This window comes from Eretmochelys imbricata, chromosome 27, assembly GCF_965152235.1.
Source record: "Eretmochelys imbricata isolate rEreImb1 chromosome 27, rEreImb1.hap1, whole genome shotgun sequence".
Taxonomy (NCBI): Eukaryota; Metazoa; Chordata; order Testudines; family Cheloniidae; genus Eretmochelys; species Eretmochelys imbricata.
In genome coordinates, this window is record NC_135598.1 from 3,293,561 (window position 1) to 3,308,269 (window position 14,709).

General features: G+C 46.8%; 1 protein-coding gene across 1 annotated transcript; it reads left to right on the top strand.

Annotated features, from left to right (window-relative positions):
- The first annotated feature begins 1,903 nt into the window (after positions 1-1,903).
- Positions 1,904-11,502, top strand: WNT9B (Wnt family member 9B). The gene is made up of 4 exons (XM_077805996.1): positions 1,904-1,977; positions 2,360-2,616; positions 9,688-9,953; positions 11,026-11,502. The coding sequence occupies exons 1-4, from the start codon at positions 1,904-1,906 to the stop codon at positions 11,500-11,502; spliced, it is 1,074 nt and encodes a 357-aa protein (XP_077662122.1).
- Positions 11,503-14,709: the final 3,207 nt, after the last annotated feature.

A 14,709-nucleotide genomic window follows, 5' to 3' on the forward strand; every position in this document is an offset into this window, starting at 1 on the left:
GAGCCAGAACTTGATGGTGGGGATGGGGGGTGGATACCCATAGTACTCACTGTTCTGGAATTTCCACTGTTTGTGTCAGTAATCTTGGAGTATATGCAGGGTCTCCTCTGTCGGGGAAACGCGTGCACCTGGCCAGATAGTCTGCTTGGCAAAGGCAAAGCTTGCTGAGGGACCCTGCTGCAGGAAGGAGTGTGGGTGACTGTGTAAAGATGAGAATGCTCTCTCCCTAGGCTGCTGCTGAGAAAGACCTTTGGGTTTGATAGACTGGAAACTTACCAGTTTCCCAGCCCAGTTTAATGATTAACTAGTGTCTCCCTCTGGCTGCCAGGGAGAGCTCTGGGCCACGATTGAGAAGGAGTGTTCCATGCTTACTCCTGAAACTCCTCATCCATGAGCAGATGCTATCATTCCCCTGCCTGAGTCCATGCTGCTGAGGCTGCTGCACAGCTTGCTAGTTTCTGTGGACACACCTCATGGCTTAGATCCTGCTGTGCAGCCCCCAAGGGTGAGCCCAGCAGCTGCTCGCTTGGCTGATGTTGAGTGACCTTGCAGAGGCTTGGTCTGGGAATTGGTGAGATGTAGCAGGGTGTGTGCTCTGGGGGCAGGAGCGGAGAGGGAAGCTCGGACTGACCGGCCGTGTACAATGATTCTGGAATCTCCAAGGGTTAATGTCGGCTGGAGATACTTGTTGGGACTCCAGGTATTTATAAAGCACTCGCTGCCCTTATTGGCAGACTCTGAGAGACCCTGGAACTCTCCCCTGGGCTCGTTAGCAGGGTCCGGACAGCCCTTAGCCATAGTCTCTTCTTTCATGCTGGCCATATCCTATCGCAGCACTGTAGAGGTTTACAAATGGCCTCAGTCAATGTGATCAATATGCCTATGAGTAAGTACAGTCACATGAATTGTGACATGTAGCAACCTGCCACATCCTCGTGCAGTAACCGGTCTATGAGCATGTAGACAAACAATGTGTGATTGTGGAAATGCTGGGTATGCCAAACACAGGTCCTTGAGCTAGGGTTGCCAACCCTCCAGGATTGTCCTGGCATATCCAGGAATTAAAGATCAATGTGATATAATGTAATCTCCAGGAATACATCCAACCAAAATTGGCAATCCTAACTTGAGCTGCAGGCTTGATGCATAACCTGATCCATTAGAGGCCTGTGAGGAAGCTTCCCTGTTGGTGCTCTGCAGTGGGTGATGATGGGTGTGTTATGGGGGTGTGTATCTTCTGTTTACTCTGCAGCATCAGGCCATTGGCCCATCAGGGCCTGTACTGGCCTTAATCAGTTCTGGAGATGGCACACCAGATCTGATGGGCCAGTGGCTTGAGCTGCAGTGCCTTGGGGAGCTGGGTGAATCATTTTTACCTGAAAAATGCATTTTCAGTGGACTCGAAACAATTTGTGAATCTGATGTGAGTTTGCCAAAAAGTGTTGGTTAAACATGTCAGGGAAATGGGCACCATTCCCAAACTGGAGAAGAAAATGTGGGGCTGCCTTCTTACTTACAGCTCTTACCCTAGTGCTGGGACATTCACCCAGGACGGAAAAGACCCAGATTCAATTTGCCTCCTGTCTGATGCGGAGATGGCATCTGAACTTGTTTCCCACATTGCAGGAAAGTGCCCGAACCTCTGAGCTGTTCGCTATTCTGGGGCAGGTTCTCTGTCTCTCCTGCTGAAGCTGTATAAAACACTTGACTGGTCATTGGGCCAGAGAGAGCGGAGCTGACTCTTCAGTCAGGGCACGCTCGTGGGGGTGGGGAGACCCATGTTCATATGCCTGCTCCAGTGACCCTTGCATTATTTATCTGCAGTCGAACTGCTTCAACAGGAGAGGGAGAGGCACACACCAGTGTACCTCTTAGCCCAGTAGATAGGCCACTTCCGTGCAACATGCGAGGCCTAAGTCCAAATTCCTTCTCCGCATCAGACATGGGGGAATTGAACCGGGATCTTCCATGGTCCAGGTGAGTGCTTGAACCATTGGGCTAAAGACTATAAGGTGGTTGGTGATGTCACTTCCTCTTCTGGCTGTTTTGTGACTCCAGCCCTTTGCTTTTATGTGAATAAGTGCCCAAAAATCAAATGAATCTGTTAATTTCTGGTTGAACAAAATGGTTGACATTTGTCAACCATTCTGATTCGCCAGCGTCGCATTTGGTTCCACCCAAACCAATTATTTTTAATTATTATTTTTAGTTTTTAAATCAGTTCTTCACCAGCTCTACTGGCCGGTTCTCTGAGCTGGTAACTGAGCCACGTTCTCACTGACAGCTTTCGGAAGCTCCCTCCAGTCAGTCCGTTGGCCACGGTCCATGGGCTCACCTCTCTCCCTTTCTCCCCTCTCAGCCTGACCGGGAAGGAAGGTCTGACCCATCTTCCCTCACTGGGCCCCTCCACGAACCCTGCCCAGGGGAAGGCACACCTGAAGCAGTGTGACTTGCTCAAGCTGTCCCGTAAGCAGAAAAGGCTCTGCCAGCGGGAGCCAGGGCTGGCGGAGACCCTGCGGGATGCCATCCGGCTCAGCGTCATGGAGTGCCAATACCAGTTCCTCAGTGAGCGCTGGAACTGCAGCCTGGACGGACGGACCAGCCTCCTGAAGCGAGGTACGCAGCAGCCGCTGGCCTCTGGTACAGAATCCCATTTAGGGCAGTAGCTGGGCCTCAGCAGGGCAGGGAACCAGGCTTTAGTTTAGAGAGCGTGAGTCTTTCCTGGGGCTGTTGAGCTGGCGAGAGGGCAGGGATGATGCTTTTTCCCACAGAACAGGCAGTGACCAGGCCACTGAGTTTCAGCCCACTCTCTAGGTCCATTCCACCCTTGGCCCCTCTGCTGAGGACAGCTATTGTAATGTGGATTTCTGACCCCTGGGAGCAGGACTGAGACTAGAGTCCTTTCATGCAGGCTACTGAACAGACCACCTGAGAGGAGCCGTCAAGAGCAGCTGCTAACCGGGCTGGCTTTGAACCAGTCACTGCGGGGTGAAAGGTCCCTTAAACTCTGAGATCAGACCCTGAATCTTCACCTTAAGAGTGTGTGTGTGAGAGTGTGCGTGTGCTCATTGCCTATCCAAATGGTGACTTGATCACACACCACAGGTACTGAGACGAGAAGATTCCTGACAGCCAAGGACTCTTTAAATGAGCAGAAAAGGGCAGAACAAAATCCAATGTCTGAAAGCTAAAGCTGGAAAATTCAGACTAGCCCTAAGGTGCCAGTTGTTCCGGGGGAGGAATTAACCACTGGATTTGCGTACCTGGAGATGTGGTGGATTCTGTCACTTGGAGTCTTTAAATCAAGAGTGGAGGCCTCTTTCAGAAAGATCTGCTCCAGCTCAACCAGAAGCTGAGTGGGATGCAGGAATTAGTGGGGCAGGTCTCCAGCCTGTGTTCTGCAGAACGTCAGACTAGGTGATCATAATGGCCCCTGCTGACCTTAGAATTGAAGAGGGATTCTCCTTCCTGCTCTGGCAATATAATGGATTTCTGCCTTCCCACCCCCAGAATGCAAGAACTGAGTAACACCGGTGCATGCTGTCATGAGGCCCTCTTTGAAAGGGGCGTGTGCATGCCTGGGACAGGGGCGGGGCCTTAGCAGATGCCTTGGCAGTAATTCTGTATAGTGCTGCTGCCTGCAGGTAGCTAGGCTTGGGTTGCCTAGGTTCCCCAGGGATCACATCAGCCTAGAATTAGACAACCGCAAAGGTGGCTTAAAATCACATTGCCTCCCTCTGTCCCTGGGCTCTGAGGGCTGAGCCGCTGCTCTAAGATCCAGAATGTCAGCCTGCCCCATGAACATACAGGACCAAACCTGGCCTTGGCATAAGTGGGTGCAAGCCGTGACATTTTGGCTGCTCACTCTAGCACAGAGCTTGCTGCATGGTTTGTAAATGTGCATAATGTGGCAAATAGGATGCTTAATCACTCCAAGCTGGGTAGTGATCAATGGCTCCATGTCTAGTTGGCAGCCGGTGTCAAGGTGAGTGCCCCAGGGGTCGGTCCTGGGGCCGGTTTTGTTCAATATCTTCATAAATGATCTGGAGGATGGTGTGGATTGCACTCTCAGCAAATTTGCGGATGATACTAAACTAGGAGGAGTGGTAGATACGCTGGAGGGCAGGGATAGGATACAGAGGGACCTAGACAAATTGGAGGATTGGGCCAAAAGAAATCTGATGAGGTTCAATAAGGATAAGTGCAGTGTCCTGCACTTAGGACGGAAGAATCCAATGCACCGCTACAGACTAGGGACCGAATGGCTAGGCACAGTTCTGTGGAAAAGGACCTAGGGGTGACAGTGGACGAGAAGCTGGATATGAGTCAGCAGTGTGCCCTTGTTGCCAAGAAGGCCAATGGCATTTTGGGATGTATAAGTAGGGGCATAGCGAGCAGATCGAGGGACGTGATCGTCCCCCTCTATTCGACATTGGTGAGGCCTCATCTGGAGTACTGTGTCCAGTTTTGGGCCCCACACTACAAGAAGGATGTGGATAAATTGGAGAGAGTCCAGTGAAGGGCAACAAAAATGATTAGGGGTCTGGAACACATGACTTTTGAGGAGAGGCTGAGGGAACTGGGATTGTTTAGTCTGCGGAAGAGAAGAATGAGGGGGGATTTGATAGCTGCTTTCAACTACCTGAGAGATGGTTCCAGAGAGGATGGTTCTAGACTATTCTCAGTGGTGGAAGAGGACAGGACAAGGAGTAATGGTCTCAAGTTGCAGTGGGGGAGGTTTAGGTTGGATATTAGGAAAAACTTTTTCACTAGGAGGGTGCTGAAACACTGGAATGCGTTACCTAGGGAGGTGGTGGAATCTCCTTCCTTAGAAGTTTTTAAGGTCAGGTTTGACAAAGCCCTGGCTGGGATGATTTAATTGGGGATTGGTCCTGCTTTGAGCAGGGGGTTGGACTAGATGACCTCCTGAGGTCCCTTCCAACCCTGATATTCTATGATTCTATGATCACTGGGCAGACAGATATCCTTGATTATAGATGATTTTATTCCTTGAAAAAGTTTTAATCTCAAAAGCATTCTACAAACACACATCAGCTTGACTATAGCTGAAATGCAACCACCTCTGGGGCAAAGCCTGGCAAAACAAAACACTTTGATTTTTTTTTCCTGAAATTTACTGAGATTTTTTTTTCTTCAACCAAATCTGTTCAGTGAAATTGACACAGATTTGCAAAACCTTTCAGTGAAATTGACACAGATTTGCAAAATGTTTCAGTGACCCTGAATCTGCATTTTTTTTTCCGCTGAAAAGTTTTGGTCAAAAAATGTCATTCAACGTTGTTCTTAAATTGTTCCTTCCAGCTGATTTGGCTTATAATTGTTTTCACCTTTGTGAAATTGGCCCTATTAAAGCACCAAGTATCTATATCCTGTTGTCTGGAATTTATTCTGCTTGCACATTATAAATGTGATCAAGCCATGATCATTTCTATGCAAGCTACCATTTAATTTTTAGTTCTGTGATCAGTTCCCCTTTATCTGTTAGGACAGTGGTGCTCAGCCTTATTACACAGTAGGGCCACATAAATCTAAGTACAACCTTGTGTGAGTCAAACAGATTCTACATATTTAAAGTCACCTGTATTGATTTATATTTTAAGTTCTGCTTGTTTCATATGTATTTAGAATCATAGAATATCAGGGTTGGAAGGGACCTCAGGAGGTCATCTAGTCCAACCCCCTGCTCAAAGCAGGACCGATCTCCAATTAAATTATCCCAGCCAGGGCTTTGTCAAGTCTGACCTTAAAAACGTCTAAGGAAGGAGATTCCACCACCACCTCCCTAGGTAACGCATTCCAGTGTTTCAGCACCCTCCTAGTGAAAAAGTTTTTCCTAATATCCAACCTAAACCTCCCCCACTACAACTTGAGACCATTACTCCTTGTTCTGTCATGTGCTACCACTGAGAACAGTCTAGAGCCATCCTCTTTGGAACCCCCTTTCAGGTAGTTGAAAGCAGCTATTAAATATTTAGATAGGTTGTTTCTATGTACAGTATTTTCTACTTAAAAACCAAAGAAATTGGTGCATAAAATGTGTGCCAGAATGATAGAAAATAGTGGCGGGGGAGGGGAAGAACATATAACCATCTCCCTAATCACAAAGAGTGCACTTTCTGAGTTAGTGACTCTGTTGTGGCTTTGTTTTCTGTCTTACTATCTATCCCTTTGCTAGTGGTTCCTAACATTCTATTAGCTTTTTTGACCACTGCTTCACATGGAGTAGATGTTTTCAGGGAATTATCTATGATGACCCCAAGACCATTCCTGAGTGGTAACAGCTAATTTAGACCTTATCATTTTGTACGTATAACTTGGATTGTTTTCCAATGTGCATTACTTTGCACTTATCAACATTGAACTTCATCTGCCATTTTGTTGCCCAATCACCCAGTTTTGAGAGTTTCCTTTGTAACATTTTGCAGGTTGCTTTAAATTTATCTTGAGTAATTTTATATTGTCTGCAGGCTTTGCCACCTCACTGGTCACCCTGTTCTCCAGATCATTTATGAATATGTTGAAAAGCACAGGTCCCAGTACAGATCCTTGGGGGACCCTGCTATTTAGCTCTCTCCACTATGAAAACTGACCATTTATTCCTACCCTTTGTTTCCTTTCTTTTAACCAGCTACTGATCCATAAGACCTTTCCTTTTACACCATGACAGCTTACCTTGCTCAAGAACCTTTGGTGTATGATCTTGTCAAAGGTTTTCTGAAAATCCAAAGGCACTTATCAGTAGAATCACTACTGTCCACATGCTTGTTGACCCACTGCCATAATTCTAATAGATTGCTGAGGCATGATTTTTCTTTACAAAAGCCAAGCTGACCCTTTCCCAATAAATCGTGTTCATCTGTGTGTCTGATAATTCTGTCCTTTACAGTAGTTTCAACCAGTTTGCCTGGTACTCAAGTTAGGCTTTTTTTTCCTGATTTGTTTGTTTTTGTGTATTTTACTATTGGCTTTTCAAATTCTGTTTTGGTCTGCCAAATTAAACTTGGCTAGCCAAAGTTTATGGTCCTGTCTATTTTTCTCACTAGGATTTGGCTCCTAATTTTTAAAGGATTTCTTTTTGCCTCTAACTGCCTTGTTTACTCTGTTTAGCCAGGTAGCATTTTATTTTGGGGTTGGGGGCGGGGTTCTGTTTCTTTGGTTTTTTTTTACACTTGGGATATACATTTAGTATATTAATTGTAAGGTATAGTAATATATTAGCTTCTATTATGGAGGGTTTTTAAAGTTTCCATGCAACTTGCAGGCATTTCACTCTTGTGACTGTTTCTCGTAATTTCTGTTCAACAAATCTCATTTTTGTGGAGTTCCCCTTTTTGAAGTTCAGTGCTATTGTGGTGGATTTCTTTGGTATTTTACCCCCTACAAGGATATTAAATTTAATTGCATTAAGGTCAGTATTACTGAGCAGTTCAGCTATATTCACCTCTTGGACCAGATCCTGTGTGCTGCTTAGAACTAAATCAAGAATTGCCTCTCCCCTTGTGGGCTCTAGGACTAGCCGCTCCAAGAAGCGGTCATTAATGGTATCCAGAAATTTTATCTCTGCATCCCATCCGGAGGTGAGACATACCCAGTCAGCATTGGGATAGCTGAGATCCATCATTATTATTTGGTTTTTGCTTTTGTAATCTCCCTCAACACTTCTGAATCACCTAGTCAGGTGGTCGGTAGCATATTTCTGTTGCTGTACTCTTCTTATTCAAGCATGGAATTTCTGGCCTTAGAGATTCTATGGTACAGTTTGATTCATTTAAGATTTATACTGTATTTCACTCTGTGCGTTCTTTCACACACAGTGCCACACCCCCACCAGCACAACCTACTAAATCATTCCTATATATTTTGCATCCTGGTATTACCGTGTCCCACTCATCATCATTCCACCATGTTTCTGTGAGGCCTATTATATCAATATCCTTATTTAATACCAGGCACTCCAGTTCACCCATCTGAGTATTTAGACATCTAGCATAGGTATAGAAGCACTTAGAAAATTTGTCAGTATTTAGTTGTCCGCCTTCATGTGGTGTAATTGAATATGACTCTTTTTTTTGTTTGAATGGTTTCAGAGTAACAGCCGTGTTAGTCTGTATTCGCAAAAAGAAAAGGAGGACTTGTGGCACCTTAGAGACTAACCAATTTATTTGAGCATGAGCTTTCGTGAGCTACAGCTCACTTCATCGGATGCATACTGTGGAAAGTGTAGAAGATCTTTTTATACACATAAAGCATGAAAAAATACCTCCTCCCACCCCACTCTCCAGGAGGGGTGGGGGGAGGTATTTTTTCATGCTTTATGTGTATAAAAAGATCTTCTACACTTTCCATAGTATGCATCCAATGAAGTGATCTGTAGCTCATGAAAGCTTATGCTCAAATAAATTGGTTAGTCTCTAAGGTGCCACAAGTACTCCTTTTCTTTTTGTTTGAATGTTTCTTTTCAGTTCCTACCTGTACTTTATCAACTTCTATGCTATCCTCTTACTTGAATATAGAGCATCCCCTTTAATAAATTCTCCACTAATGGGTATGTCTGTCTGAACTGTGTGTTCTTCAGCACTTGCTGGCTTTCTCCAAACCCTTTAGTGTAAAAACTCCTCTGACCTTTTTAATTTTACATACCAGCAATCTGGCTCTGTACTGGTTGAGGAAACAGGAATCTTGAGTAGGGAGTAGATGTTATTTCTGTATCTTGCTCTAATGTGACTGTAGCCAGTATATGTGTGCAGTTCTGGTGTCCACAATTAAAGAAGGAATTTGATACATTGGAGAGGGTTCAGAGAAGAGCCACAAGAACGATTAAAGGATTAGAAAACCTGCCTTCTAGTGATAAGCTCAATAGATTGAGCTCTGAGTCTAACAAAGAAACTTAAAGGGTGACTAAATTATAATCAGTGCCTACATAGGGAACAGTTATTTAATAATGGGCTGTTCAGTCTGGCAGAGAAAGGTCTAACCTGATCCAAGAGCTGGAAGTTGAAGCAAGCCAAATTCAGATGGGAAATAGAGTACATTTTTAATAGAGTAATTTACCAAGGGTCATAGTGGATTTTCCATTGCTGACCGTTTTAAAATCAAGATTGCATGATTTTCCTAAATATCTGCTCTGGGGAGTCTTCTGGGGAACTTCTCCAGCCTAGGTCATACAGGGGGTCAGACTAGATGATCAATGGTCCTTTCTGGCCTTGGATTCTATGCATCTTCTAACCCAGCGTGTCCAGTGACTAACATTTTGCTCAGTTTCAGGAATATCAGTGATGTCTAACTTCTTTTTATAAATGGATGTCTGTGATTTCTCTTATCCCCCAGGCTTCTAGAATCCATGTACGGGCACTTGAGGAACCTCTTTCCTTTCTGTCTCTTGACACCTGGGTTCTTTACATTCATGATACCCAGTGTCAGAGTTATGATTGTGTGTTTACCCCATTAGCACCCTCCCTTCCTGTTGCTCGTTGCGCTAAGCTAGTCTGGAGCATGATAGTCTGTCACCCAGAAGATTGAGATGTAGGCCATCCAAACTGTACCATCCCTTCTCCCCATAGAATAGGGCCCAGTATTTCTTTGTGTGGATACAGCAGAGAGCCCAGTGATGTGTGTGAATGCCTGTTCCTCATTCCCAGCCCCTCTCAACCTTTCTATCTTGTGCAGGTTTGAAGGAAACTGCCTTCCTGTATGCAGTGTCCTCTGCAGCTCTTACCCACTCCCTGGCCAGGGCGTGCAGCGCTGGACGAATGGAGCGCTGCACCTGCGATGACTCTCCAGATCTGGAGAATCGTAAGGCCTGGCAATGGGGAGTATGTGGCGACAACCTCAAATACAGCACCAAGTTCCTTAAAAAATTCCTGGGCCAGAAGAAAATTGGCAAAGACCTGCGGGCTAAGGTGGATATCCACAACACCAACGTGGGCATCAAGGTGAGGGGGCAGGGCACCTGGCCCAGAAAGGGTTCAGGGATCAGATGCAAACATCTTGACTTATCCTGTGCCATCATGTTTTCTACAGGGGAACTGGTGCAGTGAGGGAGAGAGGCCACTGCCCCTCTGACTAGTCAGAACTGCTTACCTGTGGCATAGGCCCTGTGCTCCTGAGAGTTAACCAAAAATTCTCCTTTTTGCTCAGGTGGCAGGGGCCTGTGCTTATAGAGAAGTGATTTCTGTATGCCCACTGCTGTGAAACTGAGTGTCCCCTGTCAGCAGCATAGTGACAGCTGTGAAGTCTGCGTATGACTCTGCACTTGGTAAATCCGTCAGTGTTCATGTGGCCATTCAGGTTTTGAGTATGGCTAGAGATGCAGGGCTGGCAAGTGGTTAGAGAAAGGGGCTGGGAGTCAGGACTCCTGGCTTCAACCGCAGCTCAGCTGCTGCCTTGCTGTGACCTTGGGCCAGGCTTGTCATAGATTCATAGTTTAAGGCCAGATGGGACCATTAGATCATCCAGCCATCACAGGCCATTAAACGTCACCCCTGTGCCAAGCCTAGTAACTTGCTTGACTAAAGCAACTTCTAGAAAGGCCTCCAGGCTTGGTCTGGAGACGTTGAGATGAAGAATCCACCACTCCCCTTGATAGCTCATTCCAGTTTTAATCACCCTCCCTGTTCAGTTTGGGCCTAACTTCTCATTCAGATTTGTCTGGCTTCGGCTTCCAGCCACTGGTTCTTGTTCTGCTTTTCTCCGCTAGATTCAAGTGTCCTTTAAAACCCTGTGCTTTCTCTCTGTGAAGATCCCTAGCTGCTGAATCAAGTCACCTCTCCCTTTCTTTTTGATTGAGCTCTGTCAGTTTCTCACTCTAATGCATTTTCCACCCTTTGAAACATTTGTATGATGTCCCCTCTTGGTGTGCCTTAGTTTCCCTATCTGTAACACAGAACTGGCATCCCGCATGGAAGTGCTTTGAGATCCTCTGGAGGGGCAGCGTGCAGTGTTATCTATACCGAGAGCTAGGCCCATGGTCCTGGCAAATACTAACTGGAGTTTCTTCCTCCTCAGGCCGTGAAGAATGGTCTCAAAACCACGTGCAAGTGCCATGGTGTCTCAGGCTCTTGTGCCGTGAGGACCTGCTGGAAGCAGCTCTCCCCTTTCCACGAGACTGGCAGGATCCTCAAGCTGCGCTATGATGATGCTGTCAAGATCCTCAGTGCCACGAATGATGCTGTGGGGCACTCTGAGCTCGTGGGCACGCAGAGGCACAGCCACTCCCACAGCAGCCCAGCTACTCCACGCCCCACAGATCTGGTGTACGTGGAGGACTCTCCCAGCTTTTGCCGGCCCAGCAAATACTCGCTAGGCACTGCCGGAAGGACGTGCTCCCGGGAGGCCAGCTGTGACGGCCTGTGCTGCGGGCGAGGCTACAATACCCAGAGCCGGATGGTCACCTTCTCTTGCCACTGCCAAGTGCGGTGGTGCTGCTATGTGGAGTGCCAGCAGTGCATGCAGGAGGAGGTGATCTACAGCTGCAAGCCGTAGGGCCGGTGCAAGGAAAGAAATCCAAGCAAAGGGCACGAGTGAGCCAGGGCCCCTTTCTGAGGCAAGGCAAAGGCAGGCACTGCTGGCTGCAGGGCGCTCAGCAGGCTTCGCTCCTTCTCCCTCTGCACGCAGAGGGGCCATGGCGCAGGATATGCTGGATAGTCCCGTAAACCAGGGGTGCGAACAGTGTGCATTTTAATGTGGCTAAATGTCTACCGCTAGGAACAAAGAACATAGGCCATAAATACAGCCTGGGGGACTGTGTCCTGTGACTCTTTTTCAGAGTCAGGAGTCATGATGGATAATCCGCTGAACAGAAGCTCCCAGAGTGATTCTGTGGCCAAAAGAGCTAATGCGATTCTGGGATAAACGGGGGAATCTTGAGTAGGAATAGAGTTTATTTTTTCCTCATATTTGGCACTTGTGTGCCCACTGCTGTAATAATGTGTCCACTTCTGGGATCAACAGTTCAAGAAAGGTGTTGATAAATTGGAGCGGGTTCAGTGAAGAGCTACAAAAATTATTCGAGGATTAGAAAACATGATAAACAGATTGTTAAGTCAGGCTCAAGGAGCTCAGAGAAGGTTCAGGGGGGACTTGATCAGTCTGTCAGTACCTACATGGGGAATAAATATTTAATAATGGGCTTTTCAATCCAGCAGATAAAGATGTAACACGACCCAATGGCTGGAAGTTGAAACTAGCCAAATTCATACTGGAAATAAAGCACGCATTTTTAAGGGTGAGAGTAATTAACTAGTGGAACAGTTTACCAAAGGTTCTGGCATGGTGGATTCTCTATACCTGACTATTTTTAAATCGAAACTAGATGTTTCTCTGATATCTGCTCTAGGAATTATTTTGGGGCAGGTCTCTGGCCTGTGTTTCTTGCCCGGCAGAGCTGAGAATAGAACCCAGTCTCTTCACTCCTAGCCCACTACCCTACCCCGCAGTTCTGCTTGGTGATTTTTAGATGTTAGCAAGATGCTGCTGTGGGGGGTTCCCCAGGCTGCAAGTGTTTAAATCTTCCACTTGAGAGGAGTCAAAACTGCAGCCTCAAATCCAAATCCCTGAGAAATTGGAGGGTCGGGGGAGAAAGAAAGTGGGTTTGAATTCTCCAATCTGAACTGGCCCCTGTGCAAGGGGGCTGCAGATGAGCTGAACTGGACAGAGTTTGGGTGCAGCTGAATTCTCCCAAGAGGCTGGCACCATCCTGGTGCTGTTAAATAGACCTGCTAGCCAGGGCTAGACCTCAAGCCCAATCGTCTAGTGTCTAACCTTGGTGTGCGTCCAAGTTGTAACGTTCGTGCTGTGACATGTGAGGACACTCAAAGAGCTTGGCTTGTTTAGCCTAACCAACAGGAGGCTGAGGAGAGATCTGATCGCTCTCTATAAACACATTAGAGGGACAAATGCCAGGCAGGAGAGGAGTTATTTAAGTTAAGGGCCATTGTTCGCACAAGAACAAATGGCTGTAAACTGGCCATCAGGAAGTTGAGGCTTGAAACTAGGCAAAGGTTTCTACCAATCAGAGGGGTGAAGTTCTGGAGCAGCCTCCCCGGGGGGACAGTGGGGCTCCCTTCTGGCATTAGTTTGTGTCTCAGACAGGTTCATGAGCTCACTTCCATGCAGTATTAAATGGTTTTGGAGCTGTAAATTAATGCCCGTGTGTCTATTCATATTAGATCTTGTGACCATTTAGTGTAGACAAAACAGATGTGTTCTGTTTTTTGAAAGGAGCTGACGTTGACTGGCTCAGAGCAAATCTAGCTATTTCTTAATTGATAGTTGGGGGCCACTAAAATGTTTCTTTGGCTAGCAGTGGGTTTGTCCCTTACACTAAGTCAGCATTAGCCAGAATAGGGAAAGTCCTCCCAAAGTGCTTATGACCTGCACATTACTGCCAATGAGGATAATCTGCCTTAATTTTTTACCACCCTAAATATCTTAGGAATTAATAATGAACAGATCATTATTTACGTGTTACTGCTAATCCTCCAGGAGCGTGAGCTTTCCAGGTTCCTCGGACGGGAGGTAAAAGGGGGGAAGCAACAGTAGAAGTTTTCCATGAAGGGCTAAAACCACCAGGGATGGGTGTGGGGCCTGGCAGAGAGGGGGGTTGTGAACTGCCCTCCGTACTATGATCCACCACCAGAGCCTGGCCCTGGTCTAGGCACTTAATGCAGAGGTTCAGTGTTCTAGGGGGGAACAGGCCGCTGCCATTTTGCCAGCTCTCCTGCATTGATCATGAGCCCTGTGATTCCTCACCTCAGCAGGCAGTTTTGGGATAGTGACAAGCTGCAACTTTTGGGAAGTAAAACCAGAAGGGGAGTCCCCCAAGTAGGACATGCAGTAAACTGAGCGACCATGAGTTCTAGTCCCAGGTCTTCCACAGACTGCTGTCTAATATTTCTGTGCCCTCCATGACCCTTAGGTACCCCCAAGGTAGGAGACCTTGGCTTGTAATAGCATTCACCCATTTCACAGATCAACATCACTGCGGGCACAGACCCCAGTTTCTAACTGAAATAAAGCCTAGCATCTTCCACTTTGCCACAAAGCCTTCCAGAGGAAAACTTGCTTCTGTAACCCACAGCAACATATTGTGGCTCTGGTGCCCTCCAGCTAGACCACAGAGAGTGTGACAACTCTCCTACTATTGCCACGCCAAAATCTGGCTCTTGCTCTTGCATCTAGAGGGCCGCCCAGATGACCCAAACAGGACCAGTGTGCTATTTGGCTGTGCTGTCTATAACCACTAGACCACAGTCTGCTCCCAAATGTGGGTCTAGAAATCAAGAATCCTGAGGCTTAGCACCTGACAGATACTGAGATAACCCACTGGCCAAGTATATGTTGTCTCTCTGCATGGGATGGTCCACAGGTAGCAGGTGTCCCAGTTACTCCTCTTGCAGAAATGGAAGTGGTCTGTGCTGTGGTGCTGCAGGATGTGGGTTCAAACCCTAATCCAGGGATGGACAGAATGCTTCTATGTATAAGTTATTGTAAGGGTCTGGATTTACTTTATATTGCAAGCCAGTGCTTAGAAGTGAACTCGGCGGTGGTGTTAGTGGCTGTATCTGAGTAATGGGAGCCTGGGAGACCAGGGTGTCTGAGTGGGAGCGCAGTGTCTGGGAGAACTTGTGGGGAGTGGAGGGGAGACCTAAATGTGGTGTGGAAGCTCTGTCAGGAGATAGGCATTGATTA